The sequence below is a fragment of the Delphinus delphis genome, chromosome 1 (genome assembly GCF_949987515.2).
Source record: "Delphinus delphis chromosome 1, mDelDel1.2, whole genome shotgun sequence".
NCBI lineage: Eukaryota > Metazoa > Chordata > Mammalia > Artiodactyla > Delphinidae > Delphinus > Delphinus delphis.
Genome location: NC_082683.1, coordinates 13,051,650 through 13,073,626, shown reverse-complemented (window position 1 = coordinate 13,073,626; position 21,977 = coordinate 13,051,650). Strand labels below are relative to the sequence as shown.

At 54.8% G+C, this 21,977-nt stretch overlaps 1 protein-coding gene, 1 long non-coding RNA gene and 1 other non-coding gene across 8 annotated transcripts in view; 2 read left to right on the top strand and 1 right to left on the bottom strand.

Moving 5' to 3' along the window:
- The window catches only part of ARHGEF10L (Rho guanine nucleotide exchange factor 10 like), a 145,889-nt gene that overhangs the window by 97,289 nt on the left and 26,623 nt on the right, over positions 1-21,977 (bottom strand). For 4 of the 6 annotated variants that reach the window (XM_060015322.1, XM_060015339.1, XM_060015332.1 and 1 more), the window contains exons 1-3: positions 12,957-13,128; positions 7,478-7,669; positions 6,673-6,706 (exon numbers count right to left, since the gene is read on the bottom strand). In XM_060015322.1, the coding sequence (XP_059871305.1) occupies positions 6,673-6,706; positions 7,478-7,669; positions 12,957-12,990 (260 nt within the window). In that variant the 5' untranslated portion in view covers positions 12,991-13,128. Of the gene's footprint in view, positions 1-6,672; positions 6,707-7,477; positions 7,670-12,956; positions 13,129-21,977 lie in introns of those variants that run through there. The other 2 variants (XM_060015325.1, XM_060015327.1) reach the window with 1 other exon arrangement.
- On the top strand, positions 13,265-16,670 carry LOC132439930 (uncharacterized). Its single transcript, XR_009522465.1, has 3 exons — positions 13,265-13,341; positions 15,747-15,876; positions 16,398-16,670. It is a non-coding gene; the product is annotated as an uncharacterized lncRNA (long non-coding RNA).
- LOC132416801 (U6 spliceosomal RNA) lies at positions 19,398-19,504 on the top strand. Its single transcript, XR_009517727.1, has one exon. It is a non-coding gene; the product is annotated as a U6 spliceosomal RNA (small nuclear RNA).

The following is a 21,977-nucleotide window of genomic DNA, read 5'->3' as shown; positions in this document are numbered from 1 at the left end:
AAATGGGGATTACAGGAGCACCCACCTGTGAGTGTCACGAGCATTACTGGAGGCGGGAGAGGCTCTTAGAACAGGGCTTGGTGAATAATAAGTGCAGAAGACGCACAGGCCATTGTTATCTGGCTACAGAGCCCATAAACACACCAAGGCACAGAATGTCAGCCCCCCGAGGGCAGGGACTGTCTGCCTCAGTCGCTGCAACGCCTGGCACATTGCAGGCACTCAGTAGAGAGGTGGAGGATGGAGGACAGAGGGGAAGGGCAGGGGGACTCCCAGCAGAACACTGATCTGGGGGGGCAGGGGGCTGCTGGGGAAGAGCAAACAGAGCCCCGGCCCTCTGGCTTTGAACCCAAGCGCCACTACCTGCCACTCGGCTCCCTTGGACCAGTGACTGCACCTCTCTGGGCCTGCACGACGGGACCCATAAGAATTCCCTCTCTCCAGGGCTGCTGTGTTAGTCTCCTACTGCTGCTGTGACAGTTACCACAACCTTAGTAACTTCAAACAACACAGATGTATATTCTCTTACAGCCATAAAGTTCCGAAATCCACAATGGGTTTCACTAGGGTAAAAGCAAGGTGTTGGCAGAGCTGTGCTCCTTCCGGCAGCTCTAAGGGAGAATCTGCTCCCTTGCCTCTTTCCAGCCTCTGGAAGCAGCCTTGGCTCATGGCCCCTCCTCCATCTTCAAAGCCAACCGCACAGCATCTCTCAATCCCTCTCTGACTCCACAGGCCCCCTTATAAGGACCCCTGTGATTCCGTTGGGCCTGCCTGGATAATCCAGCATCATCTCCCCATCTCAAGGTCCTTAACTTCATCACATCTGTACAAGGTCGCACATTCCCAGGTTCTGGGAATTAGAACATGGAAGTCTTGGAGAGGGACATTAATCTGCCTGCCACAGTTGTGCAAATCAAAATGAGATGCGTGTGGAAAGGGCTACATAAACTGTAACGTCCGTGCACACGTAAACTATTAGTGCCGTGTCTTCTTTGTGCCAGGCACTGGGATGGAAGATGCATAAGGCAGAGTCCTGTCACTGCAGGGATCCAGGAGTGGACTTGACACGTTCCTGAAGGGGGACTCGATGTAATGGATGCGAACCTGTGTACATTTTTTCAGGCCAGAGGCTGTGTGGCCTTCATACTGGGGACTCAAAGGGTCTGTGACCCAAAGACCATAGCTCCTATATGGAAACCCCTTGTAGCCAGGGGTGGAAAAGGGCAAAAACAAAAACAAAAACACAGCTTTTCCAACTTAGGGACCGGCAAGGGGCCAGACAGAGGTCTTTCATGGGAAAAGGGTGCCCATAACCCTCCCATGAGGGACTCCACTGGGAGGGCAGCTTGTCTCTGTCAGTCCTCGGGTCCCATGGAGACCCTGCAGGACAGGACACAGGAGGCTACGAATGCTCTGGATCTGGGGAAACAGCAAGTTAAGGGCAAGCTCGGGATGCCAAGCAACTCCAGACTGGGTCTGCAGCCATCTCACAAACCTTCGGGGACACCTCCATTTCCTCCCGGGGCCAGGGGCTACTCCAGCCTCGTCGAGCTGCCCCCCAAGAGCCCCCATGCTCCCCAGACCCTCGGCCCTCAGAAGCCACAAGGCCAGGCTGCAGGCAGGGCCTCCAGCGCCGTTTCCATCCTGTTCAAACGCTGCTTCCCCAGGCCTGGTCTGATCTTCTCGGCACCGACGCGTCCAGGGAGGATGGGTCTCCTTGGCTCTCCCAGCTGCCCAGCTGCTTCCCTCAGGCTCCAGGCCCGGGTGAGAGACGCTGGCCAGTGGGCAACACAGTCCATCTTGCCTGGATAAGCCCAGGAAGGGGTAGGACAAGTACCTCCCGGGAGCCACTGAGGGTCCCTGCAGCCGGGCCAGGAGCCAACAGGAAATGCTGAGGCTGCGGTGGGGCCGGTGGGGATGGCAGCGAAACTGGGCAGGAAAAGCAAACAAATCCAGAGGGCATGGTGCGCTCAGAGGTGAGAGACACGGCCCGAGTCAGGGAAAACACAGGGAGCGGGCGACCTACACGCTCTCATTTCCCAGCAAGTACTTACTGGGTGCTCAGGGTGGCTGTGAGTTCACAGGTTTCAAAGTCCACCAGAAAGGCCAACCCTGTGAGCTCCAGCGGATGGATGGCTGTGGAGTCAGACGGGCCAAGCTGCAGCCCTGCCATTCACCAGCTCTGCAAGATCTCGGGTAAACTACTTCGACTCTAAGCCTCAGTTCCTCATCTGCAAAATGGGCATAATCAGTAGCCCCGCCTCCTAGGGCTGCATTGCCTAGGAGATGAGATCTTGTGCAGGAAGCACTCAACTCGGACTGTGACTCAGGAAACAGCAGCCGACATGCGTGGCGTCGGCGGGATCAGCCCCTCGGCCGCTTGAGGCCTCCCTTCCCGCGGGCCTCTGTCCTGGCCTCAGTCAGCTGCCAGAGTCAGAACCCCGGGTCAGGGATTCTGTTTCCACACGGTTTGTTTTCTCTTCATTTTCACGGAGACACTGAGAGTCGCCTTTCAGACCCGGCTCCTCCTTCTGTCCATTGTAATCCATCGTTCACTCAACGGGGATGCCTTTGGCACTCGCCCTGTGCCTGGCACCGTGCTAAGCCGGGAGGATATGGCAGCAAACAAAATACCCGCCTCCCCCGCCAAGAAAAGTCCCTGGCCCCGTGGAGCCGGCCTGCAGGTGGAGACGCCCTTCCACACCCCTCCACCATCACGAGACCTCTGTGTGGGGCAAGAGGGGAGGGGGTTGCTTTTGCCCTGCTCCCATCTCAAGGGAACGGGCGCCACCCAGAACCACACACAGGCAGGGCCGAGGCCACTCTGCTTGGTTCCCCAGGTGGGGTCTATGGAACTTTCCAGCAACAGCTTGGACACTACTCTCCCAAGAGCTCAAGAGGCAAAGTTAGATCTCGTAAGAGGCAAAGTTCTTACCCCAATAAATACACACCGAAGGGGATCATTCCTATGGAGCCAGCCACCCCTCCCAGCATGAACCGAAGTCTGAAGTCCTGAGCTTAGATCCCGAGTCCCCAGCGCATCCCTGGAGGGTCGGGTGATGGTCAAACACCTGGCCTCCGGTCGGAGAGGCCCTGGTTCTAAGTCTCTGTTGAATGAACATGTACCATCTATATGTAACTCTGGCTACCTAACTTCCCCAAGCCTCAATTTCCCACCTGTGACATGGGTAATGAAGTGTCCACTTCCTAGAGACAAGAGATGAGACTGGGCATTTAGCTTGGTGCCTGGTACACAGTAAACACAATCACTGTTATTACTATTATCGTTCGCTATTATTGCTGTTGTCGTTGTTGCTGTTATCTGATAACACGTCCCGTTTCGGAAAGAGAAGGTAGCAGCAGCTAGCCGAGCAGGCTGAAGGTTCTTTTCCCGGCAGCAGGACGGACGAGAGCCCAGGCCCCCTCACTCCTTGGGATTGTGGAGCAGCGGGGCCCCACCCTAAAATCACCCCGTGGGCCTCGGCGCCACACACACTCAGCGAAGCCAGCAACTCTGCCTACCCCATAACAGCCTGGCTGCCTCCTCTGGGCAATCCCACCTACCAGGTGAAGGGACCCGGAAGTCCACAGGCCTCACAGCCAGACAGGGACCCGGTGCCCCTGTCCAGGTCACCTGGACTGCCCGTCAGCCTCAGCTGTCCTCGTAACCAGTGACGCAGCCCCGAATAAATGTTAACTTGCCCAATGACACACAGGTATTAAGTAACAGGTGAGACGCGAAGCCAGCTCTCTACGGCTCAGAGCCCGAGCTCCCAGGCCCTCGAAGACCCGGAATCCAGCCCTCACTTTACCCACGGTGCTCCCACCCGCTTCCCTCCCCAGCTGTGGATGAGAGCTGGGGAGGGAGTGAGGTCACTTTGAGGCTGCCCGGATCTGGGCAGTGGTTCTAACTGTGCTGTCAGGAGCCTCGAGTCAGGCAGCCCTTGCTTTTCTCGAGGCCAGGTAGGCAGCGAGGCAAAGCCCAAGGCCATTTCCAAGCCTTCAGGCAGAGGGACCGTGAAAGAAATGCAGCGAGAAGAGATGAAATGCCCTCCGCTTGGAGATTTGCTTATTCAAAGCAATGTCTGCTTAGTGACTACCTTTGGGAAAATTTTTTTTAAAAAAGCAAAAGAAAGAAAGAAAATCAAGATATTTTTTTTTCCCTTTGTCTTGGATACCAAGGAGAAGGAAAGCGATCTGGATTGACTCTTCTCCCAGAGGACTCCAGAGTGGAAATTCACCATCCGGGGAAGGAGGTGGAACTTAAGTAAACGGAGACCTGGAAGGGAGGGAACAAAGCTGGGAGCAGCACAGAGACACTTGAGGGACAAGGAGTCAGGAGGCCTCCAGCATCTCACTGGGGGACTGTGGGCAAGCCCCACCCCTCAGTCTCTCCATCTGTAAAATTAAGGGGGCGAGAAAGGAAGTCTCTCGGGACTCCTGCTGCAATCAATATTCTGCAGGGGACTCACAGCCCACGAATGCCCCATCAAGGGCTCTCAAAAGTGATGTTTATTCACACCTGTTGGCAACCCAGGCCCAGCCCAGGAGTCAGAGGCACTGGGCACACAGTCTCCGCCCCTTCGGCCCCATCGCACTGGAAACATCCAAACTGGTCAGGAGGCAGGAGCAGAAGCAACCAGCCTCACTTATTCCTCGCGATGCTTAGTGGCAGAGAACACGTCCATCTTACAGATGCGGAAACTGAGGCTCAGAGAGCTTCACAGAGCCTAAAACCACCCAGCTAGTGAAGGGCTGAGTGAGGATTTGAACCTCCAGGAAATGGTGTTCAAGGGAGCTGGGCAGGTATAGGATAGGTGGGCATGCTACGGAATGGCGGGTGGTGGGTTAAAGGCAGAGGCCGGGCCCCTCTCCCAGAAACGCGTGGCCCACACTGAGTGATTCTGACGCAGTATAGCACCAGCTCTGGGGGCCACTGCAACGAGGCCTCCACAGGGCACCAGCGCCAGCCAGACACAGCGTCTGGCCGCAGTCACCAGGATCTCCAGGACACACAGAGAGAAGGCGGCAGGGCCAGGCCAGACAGCTATGCTCCTGACTCTGAGGTCAGGGAACCAGGGTCTCCAGAAGGATGGCCCGAGAAAAGCAAGTGCCAGACTCCTGGAAGGGGTGTGCTGGCTGGCTGCCCACACCGTTTCCCAAGCCCTTGCCCCCGTCCCTGCTCAGTGGCTTCCTCGTGTGGAGCCCTCCTCTCTCTCCCCCGGTGAATTTATGCTCCCTTGCTCAGCCTAGCCCCCCTCCGGTCAGTGTCCCTGTTCCCTGGGCACCCTCTGCCCCACCTGGATGAGTCTGCTTCCCTGTTCAGACTGAGTTTCTGGGTGGCTTTATTCCTGGCCCAGCCTGGAGGGATGTAACCCCTGGGAGATCACAGCAATGTCAGGACTTCCCAGCCCAGGTGCAGAATCGCTGATTCATTTCAGGTCCCTAACCAGGGAGGAGAGAACCTGGCCCCTCCTCTGGTGGTAATTACACAGTGGCAAGCCCAGCAGAAACCCTCCCAGGATCCACGCACTCCAACAAGCAAATGAGCACAAACAAGGACTCCTAGGCTTGAATTTGAATCCAAAACTGCCCTGGCTCCCGGACCCAGGGCCACAACCTGCATCTCTGAGACCTCCAGCTGGGTGACACCTACCTGAGAATTAGCCGCCCGATTCAGCTCACTCTAGAAAAACAAAGGGAGGCTCAGACACCCCTCCCCAGACTAGGGCAGCCAGGATTTAAACTCAGGACCCCAGGGGCCCCGGCCATCAACTCCAGGGCCTAGATCCACCACTGAGGCTTCCCTTAGGACTCTCTGAACACCCAGGTCCTGAAAGCCGAACAGGGAGCACCAGTGAGCAAAGCTCCAAGAGGCCTCAGCTTTCACAGCCCCCGACTCCCGAATGCGCCGTCCAACTTGCTGAAGACCACAGGGGGAGTGGTGGTAAAACTGCCTTGATTAGGTGCCCGCGGTGTCTCTAGGTGTCTTACCCAGCAGTTCTTCATTCTTCTATGGAGGAAGCAGTGGCCCATTTTACAGATGAGAAAACCAAGGCCTGGGGGACTGGGACTTACACAAGGACCCAATACCAGTGCTGGACCCAGAGTACGATGCTGGCAATCACCCCAACACCCAGGGGTGTTAGCCTTTAGGCTGCCCTGACTCAGACAGACTCCCAGGTGGAGAAGGGCAGAGTCCCCAGCAACAGTCACAGGAAAGGGAGCAGGAACGATACTGGCAAAACAAATGGCGATGGCAAAGACAATTACAGAGGGTGGGACCGCGCGGAGCACCAGAGAGCTGTTTAATTCCCAGCCACAGCCCAATGGAGTGGGTGGCTACTTCATTGTTTTCATTTTGCATGTGAACAGACTGACTTTGGAGAGTTTATGTGACTCCTTCTAGCCACACAGCTGGCAAGGGACAAAGCCAGGATGTGGAGCCAGGCCTGCTTTCTACTTCACATGCTTGTGGGAAAAATAAAGGAAAAAGTAATACGTTTTAGGGACTGACCTCTTCCCTCCAGCCCAGGGATCCTGAAATGCGTTTCTCCTTAGCCAAAGACCTGCCCTGAGCCCTCACAGCCGCAGCTCCACCCCTTCCCACACCTCCTGCCCGGTCTCTCCTCGTTTTCCAGCTGCCAGAGCAAAAGAACGAGGTTCACTTACTGTGTCTGGGGTGGTGCAGCCGCTAGGTCTGGGTCTGCGGGAGGAGAGCAGAGGCAGAGCCCGTCAGGCCAGCGGCTGGCCCGAGGGACTCAGCGCATCCCCGCCCCCTTTCCCAGCTTCCCCGGGGGCCCCAGAGACGGGGCCGCCAGCCCGGTGCCTGCTGCGTCCCTGCCTGCCCTCCCCCAGCCCCACACTACCATTACGCTCCCCTACCAGTCCTACCTGCCTGTCCCCACCCCCAGCCCCATGGCCCACATCCCAGCTCCGACCAGAACCAGTAACGCTGCCTGCTCTGGGCCTGCCCTCACCCGCAGCCCCTCGAGGAGCCCCTTGTCCCCAAGCCTGCAGGAAGTTCCTGCCGGTCCAGTCCCCAGTCCCTCCCGATGACAGAAGCTGCCATTTAACGCCGGCCTTATCAGGGCCTTCCTGCCCCCAGGGCTCCGGGAGGCTGCTGCTCTGGCGGCTGTGATTCCCTGGGAGAAGCTGCGGGGAGAGGGGAGCTTCAGAGACACAAGCTCTGGGAAGTAACTGTCACTGAAGCACAACTGACAGCCAACCACTGCCATTGACGGCCAACCACTGCCACTTAGGACGTGCCAAAGTACACCAGATGCTGCAGGAATGCTAGGAATCTCCAATTCCCAACGGGAGCGATGGAATGCAGCTTCTTCCCAGTGGTCTGTCTTCCCTTCCTGCTTTCTGGGGACAGTGGAGGAGCCACAAGGCATCCTCCATGCAGCCCTGAGCTCCCGGTAGCCCCGGAGGCCCGGAAATGGGAAGACCCTGGGCTTGCAGAGCACCTTACCAGCGACGGGGGCGGAGTCCAAGGGGATCAGTGGGGCGTCTTCCGCCTCCTTCTCTGGAGCAGCGCCTGGGACGCCCAGGCCAGCACTGGTGTCCTCGTCATCATCGTCACTGTCATCAAACTCAAAGGCCTCGCCAGGGTCGTCCTCTGCCTCGGGGGAGGGGCCTGGGCCTCCAGGAAGCAGCGGATCTCCTGGAAGGGAGGAGGAGTTAGCCTGCTGCGGGGTCTCAGGGTTTGGTCCAGAGAGAGGGCTGGAAGTGGGGAGCAGCTGGGGGTCCGAGAGAGAGCACGCGGGCAGTTCCCAGAGACTAGATTAAACCCATGCCCAGGTCAGGTGGCCCTCCTGTGCCCCGAGGTTCCCGTGGGTGGCTTGGGGCTCTAAGCAGGTGGGCAGTAGAGGGAGGGCAGGGAGCAAGCTTCCAAGGCATGTGTGCATCTGGACTCAAATGGAAGTCTCTGGTTGTCTTGTTTTCTACTTTCCTATTTTGTAAGCAAGGGGGGTTTATGAATGCATCTGCCCACGTGCGTCTGGGCACACACCTTCGTGTGTATTTCCATGTGTCATACGTCTTTGCATTTTGCATATATGCGAATGAGCTTGGCACCCTGCACTTTATTTGGTATGCACGGGGGAGGGGAGCCTGAAGGCAGCCAGCTTTTGGGTACCAGGGCACAGACTGGCTGGGGCAGGGCTCCCAGCATGAAGGCCAACCCGGCCTTACTCCCTGCTTCTCTCCCCTGGGAGGACCCCTGCCCGCATCCCTTCTCTGTCTTAGCCTCTTGTTTTCTTCATCTGTTCCTGTAAAATGTGTAATAATTTATTTTGCCCCTTTAAGGGGGCAGGTCCTGGCCTGGGGTATGTCGCCAGCCACATCAGTAAACAAAGGATGTTGCAGCCATCGAGGCATCAGCCACTGCAGCCACCCCAGCGGTGCACCCTGAGGGGATTCAGGACCGAAAGAACAGGATGCTGGCCCCAGATAGCTAAAGCGCGTATCAAAGGAATGATTTCAAAGAGCCCAGCCTCTTGCACTTCCCGTATACAGAAGAGTGCTAAATTCATTAACTTGAGATGCCTGGTTTTCTTTAGTTAACAGTAATCTTCTGATGTTCTCACTACCTGATCTTTGTTGCAAAAACTCCTATATATCCTGGCTCCCCGCTCACCTCTTAGGAGCAGTCCCTCAGAGCTATCTGAGAGGCTGCCTCCCGGGCTTAAGTCCTCAGTAAGTCCGTCAAGTAAAACATAAACATAATTCTCTCCTCTTAGGTTGTGCATTTTTTTTCAGTCGACGGGCAGAACTCAGAAAACTTGAACAAGAACTTCACTTGTTTCATTCAACAAGTGAAGAAATGGATCCTCTATCCTAAACAGCGTAACAAGCCCTCACCTTTGGCCCTTTTCAGCAAGCTGAGATCCCCCAGTCTTCTGCCTTAGAGGACTTCTTTTCTAGAATCTGAGCCTAAACAGAACCTCAAGCGTCCATTTAGCCCATCTCCCTACCTCGTGCAAACCCACTCCCAAACCAAGGGACAATGTGGGCTGGTTTGAAGCTGATCGCTCCTCCCTGGGCTGCCCGGAGCAGGCCTGTCACAGCTCATGTCACACATTTTAGAGCATGAGCTTGGGGCCCACCCCGTCCTGTCTGGGTCCCATTCACCTCACTGAACCTTGGTTTCTTCCCTGTAAACTGGAGAATGAGACAGCACCTACCTCATAAGGCTAATGTGAATGTGACGTGAGATGTGGGTCAGGGTTTCTCAGCCTCCTATCGGGGCTGCATGGTCTTTGTGCTGGGGGGCTCTATAGCATGTGTAGCAGCATTCCTGCCCTCTACCCTCCAGCTATGACAACCAAAAATGTCTGCAGACATTGCCAAATGTCCCCTGGGGGACAAAACTGCCCCCGGTGGAGAACTGCTCTTGGCATAGTGCCTGGGATGTGAGTGTTACACAGGGACACCTGCTGTCATTTCTGTCCCCTCCCTGCCGAGATCCTTGAGGACAGGACTGTCCACAGATGGATCGATAAGTAAATGGGTGGGGAGGTGGATGGAGCAGAGAGACAGCTAGACGGGCCAGTGGATGGACAGATGGACATATCTGATTCTAGCAGTCTCATTGACCAGAAAAATCCAAACCCCCCCCACCCCACCCACAGTGACCTGGGGTTTCCAGAGCAGAACATTTTAGGTGCAAGTGTATCAAATTCAAGAAGACCCTTCCTCAGCTGCTTGACTGCAGCAGAAACGCAGAGCTGACAGGCCCTCCCCAGTCACATTTGGTATTACTTTTGATATTGCTTTCCACACTCGCGTTTTGGATATGTATGTGTACACGTACATGTAAAATGTGCGTGTACAGCATCTTCTACTGTTCTCCCCTTGCTCATTCCACTCCAGCCACACCGGTCTCCTTGCTGCACCGTGAAAGCGCCAGCTCTGCTCCTGCCTCAGGACATTTGCACTTTCAGTCCTGGGGTCCAGAATGTTCTTTCCCCCAGGCGTCTTCTCCTGCTCTCACCTCCTTCAGGTCTTTACCATACGTCAGCTTCCAACGAGGCTGCCAGGACCAAAGCTGCCCCCAGTGACACCCGGGGGCTCCCGATTGGCCATGCCTGCTTTCTTTTTCTCTGTGGCCCTTATCAGCATGTGACACACAGTACGTTTCATTTATTTTACTGTCTGTCTCCTCTGCTAGAATGTAAGCTTCCTGAGGGCAGGCGTTCTTGTCTGTTTCACTGTCATATTCCCAGCATCTGGTAATGTGCCCGACATATGGTAGGCACATAATTATTTGCTGAATACACACACACACACACACACACACACACACACACACACACCCCTATTATCAGGTCTATGGGTTGCAGTTTTAAAAGTTTAAAAAATACTGGAATAAATGACCTCAAAGTCCCTGCCCACTATTTCTGGACCACCAGATTCAGACCTATCCTGACCAAAGGGGCTTCAGTGCCCACGGTCCTGCCCTCTTGAATCTGCTGGGCATACAGTGGGGGGAGGGTTCCCTTTGCACGTGGCCTGTATCATTGTAGTCACTACGGTTTCACAGTCAGACCATCTGGGTTCAGACTCCAGCTCTCCCTTATACTGGCTGTGTGAGTGTCAAGTTATTTCACCGCCCTTCCCCCTACCCCACCAAGCTGCAGTTTTCTGATCTGTCAAATGAGGACAATGATAGTAACTGCCTTACAGGGTTGTTGGGAGGATGGAATGAATTGACAGACATTAAAGCACCCAGTGCGAGGTATGGGCTCGCTAAATGTCAGCTGTTCTTAAAATGACGATTCTACTTACCATCACTGTCATTGCAACATCATGATCATTATCGTTATTACTATTATTATTGCCTTGAGTCATAGCCCAGGCCCTGACCCTGGGTGAGATGGAGAGCCCCTCCCCATTCACAGGCCAGGCCCAGCCCCAGGTGACCCGGCCCCCAGGCTGTGTCCAGGGACTTAGGTTATTTCTGCACCTTCTCCCTTTAAGAGTTCAAATAGCTTCAGTTAGCCCAGAAATCAACACAGTCATGCCCGCATCCAGTGAACTGTCCCCGTGAGCCCCTGGGCCGGGAGGTTCAAGCGGAGACAGACGTGGCCCCTCAGTGTCAAGGAGCTCACTACAGGGTGAGGCAGGCAGATACAGCCAGAGAACAATGGAAAAGCCCAGAGACTGAGCCGGTGCTAAAGAGAGGAGGGGGCTTATGTGGGGCGCGGCTTTGGCACAAGGCTGCCCCTGTGCAGAGCCTTAAAGGGGGAGCAGCGGTCTGACAGGCTCAGGTTACAGGTCGGGGGCTATTCCAGGCTGAGGCCAGAGCAGAGAACAGCAAGTGGCCCAGTGGAGGTGAAGACGTGAGCAAGGATGATGGGGGTGAGAACACGGCTGCGAGGTGCTGGGGGGATTTGAATTTTTCGTGAAGACCATGGGAAGCTCTCAAAGAGTCAGAAAGTGGCAAAGAGACTAGTTCAACCAGATGAAACCAGCCCGCAATGTCAGATACACCCAGAACAGTAAACTTTCATCAAATGTTTGCTGAATGGAACTGAATTGATTTCATCATAAGATACTTTCGCTCTCAGTTTGCATGTCTGGCCCCTTGGTGTGTAGGAGAAAGGGTTCAGGGTGCCTGGGACAGCGGCGAGGGGTGTGGACATCCTGGGACCCAAGGCCACGGCCGTGAATCAGAAAATGACCTTGTTCCCAAGATTCTGTTCCGGATCCTGAGACCCAGGCAATTAGGCACAGCTCCTTATCAGAAGGAAAAATCAGGAGGCCCATCCCTGGATAATTGAGAGCTGAACTGAGCCCTTCCCACCCATCCAGACAGTTGCCAGGGCTGGAGGTGACCACACACGCCTGTGATGTTCATGGACATGCCCCGTCCTCGGGAGAGCCCACCCCAGCGAGTCCCCAGCGAATCCAGAAGGCCGGGACCCAGGAAGCCACCCACGCTATGGAGAAGGTGTGACTACCGTGCTGGTCCCCCACCCTTCAGAAAAGAACACGGAGGCTCGGGGTGGGGTGGGGTGGGGGAGAGAGTCCTCCCTGGGCTCTGCCCGGGGGCTCAGAGCACAGCACAGGCGGCCCGTCCTGCCAACACCCCAGTGATAGCAGCTGCCGTGCACTGAGCCATTGATTACCACACGCCAGGGTCCCACCTGCATTTAAACCTCGAAACGTCACAGCAGAGGGTATCGTTATTATCCCCATGTTTGTGGGTGGTGAAACGGAGCCAGAGAGACACCAAGTCACTCAGCTGAGCTCACAGTGGCAGTGGCAGGGCTGGACTGGAGAAAAAGCCCTGGCTTGTTACCATTCTGCTAACTGCCACCCCCCAAAAAGAACAAGAGGCCAGGAAGCTGGGCCCAATGGGAGAAATGGCCTTGCCTCCAGCTCCTCCAGGATGGGGTCCCGATTCTACCAGCAGTGTCCAACACCGTTAGGGTTGCCGGATAAAAATACAGGACATCAAATTGAATTTCAGATTAAAAAAACAATATTTTTTAGTCTAAGTATGCATTTTGCTGCTTTTTTTTTTTTTAACTTTAGCAGCCCCACCACTGCTAGGTGACCCGGCCTCCTCGGCTCCTGAGCAGATGGAGATGGATGGCCCCGCCCTTCCCCTGAGCCCCAACTCCCCACTCAATTCATAAGCTTTGCCCTCAAGGACACCTCAGTCCCCAGAGGGGCTCTGCTCGTCTCTCCAGGGGACCTCAGGGAGAAAGGTAAGGAGTCAGCCCTTACCTGGAGCCCGCTCTATGAGGAGGAAATCTTTATTTCCATGTTGTAGGCAAGGAACCTGAGGCAGAGGGGTGAAGCCACTGGCCCAAGGGCACACAGCTAACCGCCAGTAGGGCCAGATTCACACCCGAGGTCAGCCTACTCCAAAGCTAGTGGCCCTGGGGCAGGCCCCACGGCCCGTTCAGAGGCGAGAGAAGCAGGCACCTGGAGTACCATACCTATGGCAGCCTGTGGAGGATGGGAGGAAGCCATCAGACAGGGTGCAGCTCACCGGCACCGTCCCAGCACTCGCCTGCAAACAGAAGGCCAGAAATCTGATCAGAGGGCGTTCAAGGCTGAAGTTCCAGCGGCAGAGAAGGCTCACTGACTCGTGACCTGTGCACGCCAGCCTGCCGGCTCTCACCCTGTTCCCCAGCCGCTTCGGGAGCACAGGACAGCGCCAGCAAGGGCCCAGCCCTCACCTTCATAAATCATTAACCTGCAGAAAAACCAGCAGCGGCTGAACCCTAAGCCATCTTCCCAGAAGGCCGCTGCCTCCACGGACGTTCCTCTGCCCAATACCAAGGAACCTCGGGAGCCTGCTGGGTCCAGCTAGGCTGACAGGTGGGTCCCCACTGGCTGACAGGTGAAACTCCAGCCTCAGAAGCCAGGACCACACTCAGCCCCCGTGTCGCAGAAGCTGGATCACACCTGAACTGTCATGGACGTGGCCGGACACTTTCTCCTCCACGGGCGCCCTTGGGTCCAGCCGCCGCTCTCCCCAGCTCCCGCCCCAGTTGGTCCCACGGAAGGCCATTCACTCTCTCTCTGTCTCTCCCTGTGCTGCACCCACGAGGTTGGCCACTTAGCACGTGGGTGTGAGGGAAATAAAGCGCCTCATGGAGACAGGTTGCTCGAGTTCGGGGCGGAATCCCAAATGCTGGGAGCTGGGGGCAGTTTCTCCAGGCCTCGCAGTGGAGGATCCCGCAACCAAGAAGCCAGTGCCTCCACCGGGCTTCCCGGGCCCTGGAGCCAAGCTTGCCCGATGCCTCCTGCAAAGCAGTGACGGAAAGAGTTCTCCCCACTCCCGGTTCACACCCCCGATTCTGAGCTAGAGGCAGTCCTTCTAGACTTCCTGGGGAGGAGGGGATCGACCCTGGAGGGAAAGCCCCAAGCCCTCCTTTCTAGTCAGCACCTGATGCAAACTGGCTGCGAGGCTATTTTCCTTTCCAATCCTTAAAGCCTCTATTTGTGTTAGCTGGTTTCCTAAGTAAAAATTGGATGCATGTGAAGGGCAGTTAATTAATAACAGCAAACATCTATGCGGTGCCTACTATATCTCCGACATTATTCTGAGCACTTTACAAATATGAAAATCCAAATTATGAGAAAATGAGGCCCAGGGTGGTTAAGTAAGTAGCCCAAGATCACACAGCTAGTTGGCAGCAGAGCCAGGGGGTGAACCCAGGCCATGGGCCCCAGTGTGTGCTCATTATGTAACCACCATGCTCTACTGTCTCTCCAAGTCCAAAACAATACAAAAGATGTGCAATGAAAAGTCAGTCTCTCAAATCCCCCAGGACTGACCACTATTACTGGTTTCTTATGAATCTTTCCAGAACTATGCCATGTAGGCACCAGCTTGTTTATCCGTATATATGCCTTGTTTTAGACAGGAGGAAGCACACTGCACACCCTGTGGTGCAACCACGTTTTTAAAAAATTTTTTTGATGGAAGTATATTTTATTTACAATGTTTCAGGCGTAGAGCAAAGTGATTCAGTTATACACGGGCACGTGTGTGTATATATATTCCTTTTCAGATTCTTTTCCATTATAGTTTATGACAAGAGATTGACTACAGTTCACTGTACTATACAGTAGGTCCTGGTTTATCTATTTTATACATAGTAGTGTGTTAATCCCAAATTGCTAATTTATCCCTCCACCACCCCCTTCCCCTTTGGTAATCATAAATTTGTTTTCTATCTGTTTTGTAAATAAGTTCATTTGTATCAGTCTTTTTAGATTCCACATATAAGTGATGTCACATATCTGTCTTCTCTGTCTGACTTACTTCACTTAGCAACCACGTTTTTTGCTTAAGAATCTCCATGATCAATTCAGAACAGTACACAGAAATCAGTCTCACTTTTTTAATGGCTGCGTAGTATTTTGGGGCAGATGGGATATACCATAACTGACATAAACCCTATCAAGGGACACTGAGGTTGTTTCCAGGCGCTGGTGTTGTAAAGCCTTCCTCCATACACGTGGCCTTGAGCGCATTGGTGCATGAACCTGTCAGTCACACTCCTAGGCGGGATCTGCTGGGTCAGAGAATTGCACTTTTCATTCTGACTGAATGCAAATTGCTCTCCACTAAGTGTGTGACTGTGTCTTTTACCCACACTGAAAAACTCTCAGCAAAGGTTGGGGAAAGCAAACTAAAATGTCTGCAAATCCCTTCGCAAGTTGAAAAGTCAAACAACAGCTGCATAGCAGTCTCCCTGCAGGTCCGTCCGCCCTGTGGGCTCATTCAGAACCACTGAAGAAGGAGCAGGGAGACATACCCATTTTGCAGGAAGAAAAAGGAAGGCACCCAGCCCAGGTGCATGTACAAACTGCTCCTTAAATATTTTCTTTAAGGTAGGTACATTGTGTTTTAGACATAATGCCATTGCACACTTAATAGACTAAGGTATAGTGTAAACATAACTTTTATATGCACTGGGAAAAATAAAGCGTGACTCGCTTTACTGCAGTATTCACTCTATTGCGGTGGTCTGGAACCCAACTCAAAGTATCTCCCAGGTACGCCTGTACTAGTCATGGTAACTTTGATCACTTAGTTAAAGTGATGTCTCTCTGAGGTTTCTTCACTGTAAAGTTACTATTTTCCTTTGTAATTAATAAACATCCTGTGGGGAGAAATATATATATTTTTTTTTTTCTGATCAAGCAGAAGCCCAGGATCCTTCCCTCTAGGCCAGAAAGTCCAATGTCCTCTCCTTTTTCCTCATTTTCAGGGATGATTCCTGCCCTCCCCTCCAAGCCCAAGGCTTTTCCCAGAAAGGAACAGAGACATCAACATATAAGGAGCCCAGAGATTTATCTGCATTATTTCATTAACAGATGAGGAAACCAAGGCTCAGAGAGGTAAGGATTTGCCCAAGGTCACAGAGGCAAGTGAACAAAGTGACAACACTAGGATTCAATCCAGGGGTATTGACCCCAAACCCTAGTCTCAACCCCTTAATCACATGGCCTCCCTGGACTTCAGGGCTGGCATCTGGGAGGCGTTTGCTGCAGACTAATCGGGGGCAGTGAGGTCCCCAGGCAAGGGCCCCGGCCAGCAAGCCCCGTGCACACCCACAGGCCTGTGGCCACCATTTTGCACACACGTGCCCCAAGGCTCAGAAGGATGTGAGTGAGGGAATAGGCATGGCTCAGAGCAGCGCAACTCCCTGCTAGAGACCTTCACGGCACAATAATTAGAAAAGAATTCAAGGCTACCTGATATCACCTGGGCCCACTACCCAGTAGCCATAATACCTTGGATGAGTTACTTAACCCCCGTCTCTGTGCCTCAGTTTATTCATCTGCAAAATGGGGATTAAAAAGTACCTACTGGGGCTTCCCTGGTGGCGCAGTGGTTGAGAATCTGCCTTCCAATGCAGGGAACACTGGTTCGAGCCCTGGTCTGGGAAGATCCCACATGCCGCTGAGCAACTAAGCCCATGCACCACAACTACTGAGCCTGCACTCTAGAGCCTGCAAGCCACAACTACTGAGCCCCCGTGTCACAACTACTGAAGCCCGCACGCCTAGAGCCCGTGCTCCGTAACAAAGAGAAGCCATCCGCAATGAGAAGCCCGCGTACCGCAATGAAGAGTAGCCCCCGCTCGCCGCAACTAGAGAGAGCCTGAGCACAGCAACAAAGACCCAATGCAGCCAAAAATAAATAAATTAAAATAAATAAACTTTTTAAAAAAATACTTCTAAGAAGTACCTATTTCATGGGGTTCTTAAGAAAATTAAAAGTAAATACATACAACACCCTTGGAGGGGTCCCTGGGACACGGTAGTCTCTGGCTGTCATTACCGCCCAGGGCACAGACTGTGATGACCAAAGCTCTACCCTGGGAGTCGGGGATCCAGGCTGGAGTCTCATCTCCACTGGCAGGTGAGCTGAGCCTTGGTGTCCTCATCTGTAAAACGGGGTTCCTGCTACCTGGGCCATGGGACCCCCAGCAGCGTCCCTGAGGTCAACCACAAAGCCCCAGCAGGCTCAGTCAGTGCCAAGATGCCCGTCCTCGACGTGTCACCACCAGAATGGGAAACAGCAAGTGGGACCATGCGTCTGGGTTCTGCATCCCAGGAGATACCCTGGAGGAGGCTCAAAGGGGAACCCCAAGGGCTTCCAAGCCGTGAGGGTCTGGGGGCAGCCAAGTCCATCTGTGGGCTGGGCTCTGCCTCCTCCTCTCGGTGTGACCCCAGGCCCCACCTTGGCCTCTCAGAGCTTCCGCCTCCATCTCTGTAAAGTGGGCATGACAGCGCCCGCCCGGAGGATGCCACAGGCTGCCACAGCCGGGAGCCGGGGCATATAGGTGTGAACGTGAGCAACCATGTGGGGTTGCTCAGCTATTTCCTTTTTTTATTTTTTTTGTAAGTCTTCCTTGAGCTATGCATGGTCTGCAAGCTTCAAGGTCGGAGGCTGAGCTGGAAGAAATGTGTTGTGATGCCCCTGAAATGGACCTCACTCTTAAAAGCGATCCAGAACCTTCCTGCCACAGCGGTCTCTGGCAAAAGCGGCAGTCTGGCTGGGGAAGGAGCGTCGACTGAAAACCAAGAGTGGCCCAGCACGATTATTTACAGAATTATCTACACTCAGGGATTCCAACTGTTTCTAACGTGCAGAGAGGAAAAGGACAGAAGGAAACTCGCTAAGGTATATGAACAGTGTTTGCCTGGGTGGCAGGGCTCCAGAAGATTTTCTTTTGACCCTCTTTCCATTTTTCTGAATTTTCCAGATCTTCTACAGTGAGTATGATAAGGAGGGAAGATGAAAAGAAGCATTCTCATTTTTAAAAAGAGGACTAAGGCAAAACATCACAGGCCGGACCAGACAGTAGCTGCAAGATGGTGTTGAAAGGGTGGGATCTGTTGCTAGATCTGAGTTTGAAGCCCAGCTCTGCCACTTCCAGCTGTTACAATTCACCCCCTTCTCCCCAGCACCCGCCCCACAGAGGTCCTGTGCTCATGAAACGGGACCATGGTGTGTGGTGGGGTGGCTCTCAGCCTACAGTGGCCACTGTTAGCACGGTGATATTCTCAGTGCTCCACGTAGGTGGTAGGGCTATGGAGACTTTCTTCTCTGGGGGGTCATCTCTTTAAACACGACTGTCAAGACTGGCTAGGCAGGCAGACCACCAAATGGTGCTCTTGCCCGTGAGCCTACACAGAGCAACCAGCAGCAGGCTGTACTTCTCGAGCACGTTCAGATAAAGCGAGAAGCAGAGGAGCAAGCCCAGCTCCGAGTGTGCCCCCCAAGCGCGTCAAGTTCAGTGACCGGGACCACCCAAGAGCGGCCAGATTAGCATTTCCCTCCACCCTGGACAGCCCTGCTCACCACAGCAGGTGTCTTCCAGGCTCTAATTTAATCAGACCCTTATCAGTTCCTCCTTCCTCTAGAGCTCAAGGTCCATCTAGCCCAGAGGCCAGGCAGGAAACCCTCCTCCAGCCTGCACGCACCTGTCCCTCCTCACTAGTCCCTGAGATTCACCCCATCCCGGACCATCTCCCACCTCCCACTCAAGTGAATGTCCCCATCAGCTCCCCCTGAATGAGGCCTGGAGAAATACACCAGGAAGGCTCCTCAAAATCAGGGAGGCTGCACAAACCAGGCCAGAAGTTTGAGGACGGGGAAGGCGGGACTCTGCGGGGAGGAGAGGAGAGGGGAGGGGAGGGTGGGCAGGGGCCCAGGTAGGCAGGCAGGCAGGCAGTCCCAGAGGGAGATGCTGGCATAACCGAGTCGGGCAGCCTTGCCAGAGAAAAGGTAGATGCCAACCTGTTCTGCACGGAGGGGAACAGGGACCAGGATCTGGCCCAGGCCCCCACCTCCAACTCTGGCCTCAGAGGCACCCTGTCTGTCTCCTGGAAGCCAGGAAAAAAGTGCGGGACGGGAGGTAAGACCAGGGGTGTGGACCAGAGCTCCTCCTGCAACCACAGCCTCCGGGAGGCCTCTCCAGGTTTCAGCCCGTCAGATGTGAGCTTGACCAACACACACCCACCTCTGCCGCCACAGCAAGGGTTCCAAAGCACACAGCCTCAGACTCTTCCTCATCACCTTCGCCTTAGGAATGCAGGTCCTCAGCAAGGCCCTCCCTGACCTGCTGCACCACCCTCCCCACCGACCTCTCTGGTCTGGGCGGTTCCCATGCCCGGCCTGACTGTTCCAGTCCTCATGAAGGGCTTCAGGCCCATCGCTTTGCCGACCTGTTCTATATCTCTGGGTCTTTGCTCAGGTTGTTTGTTCCCTCCAGGGAGAATTCTCTCTCAGAACCAAAGAGCAAACTCCTACTCAACCTTCAAAACCCAGACCCTTCTCCTCTGTGAGGCCTCCCCAGACCCATCTCATGCAGTGGTTCCCAAGCCTGGTTTAAAAAATACCTGAGTCTGTGCTCGCTCCAGCAGCACATATACTAAAATTGGAAAGATACAGAGAAGATTAGCATGGCCTCTGCACAAGGATGACACGCAAATTCGTGAAGCGTTCCATCTTCTTTTGTTATACAGCAGCAACTAACACAACAATGTAAAGCAATTATACTCCAATAAAGATGTTAAAAAAAAAAAAAAGAAAGAAAGAAACCTGTGTCCCAGGCCCACAATTCTGAATTGGTAGCCTGTGGGTGCAGCCTGAGAAAGTCTATATTCAAAGAGCACAGGTGATTCTGGGATACCTACAGTCCCCATTAGAACGATCTCCCTCCCTAGACTGGCCTCTTCTTTTCGTCTCAGTGCCCAGAGCACCAACCCACACGCTAGACAACAGCTGAGCTGCACTGAACTAAGCCCGGAGCCTGAGAACTTTCATCTGCTTAGGATCCACTCACTGAGGAGACCATGAGGCTGGCGTATCCCTGAACCTGGGGTGGCTGCAGGTGTGGGGCTTCCTGACCAGTGGAGGAGGGGCACAGGCCCAGATGGGAACCTCAGCCCAGGTGTCCTCTGCCCTGCCCAGAAAGCCTGGGGCCAGGAGCAAGAGCAGGGTCTGCAAGCTGTATGGCGGGGGCACCTCTGCCCTGGGAGTCCCTCATCGCAAGCAGCCCCCCTGCTGCAGACTGTGGAGGGGGCTAGTTCGCAGGGGCTCTGGAGAGACAAGGTGCCTTAGCCAAGAGAACACAGGTGGAGGTACAGCAAGGAGGACACGTGTCCGGGACTCAGAGCCCTGGAAAGCACTCCGCCTGGGGTCAGAGAGACCAGCTTCAGACACTGAATGTGCGCTTGCCCTCCAGCGGCCGGACCTCAGGAAGTTACTCACCCTCTCTGTGCTTCCTGTCGTCATCTGTCAGACGCAGATGCAAGTGGAGTGACATCTGAAAATGCCGGCAGGCCCTTACCAAATGTTAGTTCCCTTCCTGGAGTCCCTGCCGCTCCTGGAGGACAGTGTTGCCCCATTCTGCAGATTGCTCAACTGAGTCCAGGCCGACGGTCCACCAGAATACCAGCCCTGACCTTTGTGACCCTCATCATCCTTGAGATCACAAAATGATCGTCTTAGAAACAATAACAGGTGCCGTCTCCCAGCACTGCCGTGCACCAGAACCCCTGCTGAACATTTTACAGTGTCTGTCTAATTTAATTCCCACAACAGATGAGGGAAAGGAGGCTGAGAGACTGAGGATGTTCCCAAGGCCACACAGTGGCTGAGCAGGGTCCCTGGGTCGTGAGCTGGGAGAACCAGGGCGGGACCTTCGGGCTGGGATCCCAGCCACGGGATCCCAGCATGGACCAGGTGCCAGGTGGCTGAGGGCACGGGTGAGTGGGGAGAGCATCCTCCCAGACCCTCCACAGCCCGTGGCGGGAGCCTCCAAATGCCAGAGGGACACAGGGCCAGCTCCTCTCCCTGCACACCAGGCGCCAAACCACTCAATGGGCTTCCTGCCATGGGCAGGGGTGAGGCTGGCCAGTGGCTGAAGCCTCAGACAATGGAGGCTCTGTAACTGCCCGGGGTAAGTGTCCCCTCTCCCTAGGCGTGCCCCTGGTCAATGATCCCCAGGCAGGACAGCTTGGGGGCAGGCCCCCTCCCACACCAACCCTGGAGGAGGCCTCTGGGCAGAAGGGACCCCTGGGGGCTGTTGCTAGGAAACCAAAGCCAGCCTGGAGAAGCTGCTGCCACCAGAACAGCCCCCAGACCCTCCCCCTCCTCCTCCGCCTCCCAGCCCCCAGGCACATTAACCCCTTTGTCCCCAGAGGTCCAGCCCAGGCGGAAGGCCCCAGGCTGAAGGGCCAGGTGAAAAACTGCCAGTCTGAGGGTCCCAAATTCTTGGCCACATCCTGGGTGGCCCATTCGATGGGGCTCCACAGCACACACGCCTGGAAGCTGGAAGAGGACAGCGTGGAATCTGCACCACCCCTTCACCTTTCCGTGCCTCAGTTTCCCCATCCAAAGCCCGGGCAATTTAGCGCCGGGGCGGCTCTAGAACACTCACACCAGCAGTGGAGCATTTTCATGGCAGAGCCAAACCCAAGAGGGGGCTTTGTTCCCTCCTTTCCATGGACAGGGAAGCTGGGGTTCAGACTGGGGAAGCAACCTGCCCAAGGTCACCCAGGAAGCATGAAGTGGGGCCAGGAAACGGAGGGGTCTGACTCCAGGCGATTTCACGGAGCTGGATGTGGGGGAAGGATGGACGGTCCAGGCTGCAGAAATGGCCCAGGCAAAGGACCTCCAAATGCTGGGCTGCTCCCAGGCTCAGGACTCCAACCTCATCTTGATCTGCGCCTCCCCAGGCAACCTCACCCATTTCATGGTTTTTAAGACCATCTCTACGGTGACACCAGCAGCCTGACCTTCCCTGGAACTCCAGACCTCTGCCCAGAAGTATGCCTGCTCGGCACGTCCACTCACTGGTCTACAGGGCATATTGGACTTAACACCCTGATCGCCACCCTCAGCCCTCCCAGGCGTCCCATCTCGCCTGACGGCAGCTCCAGCCTGCCAGGAGCTCAGGCTAAACACCTCAGGCTCAGCCCTG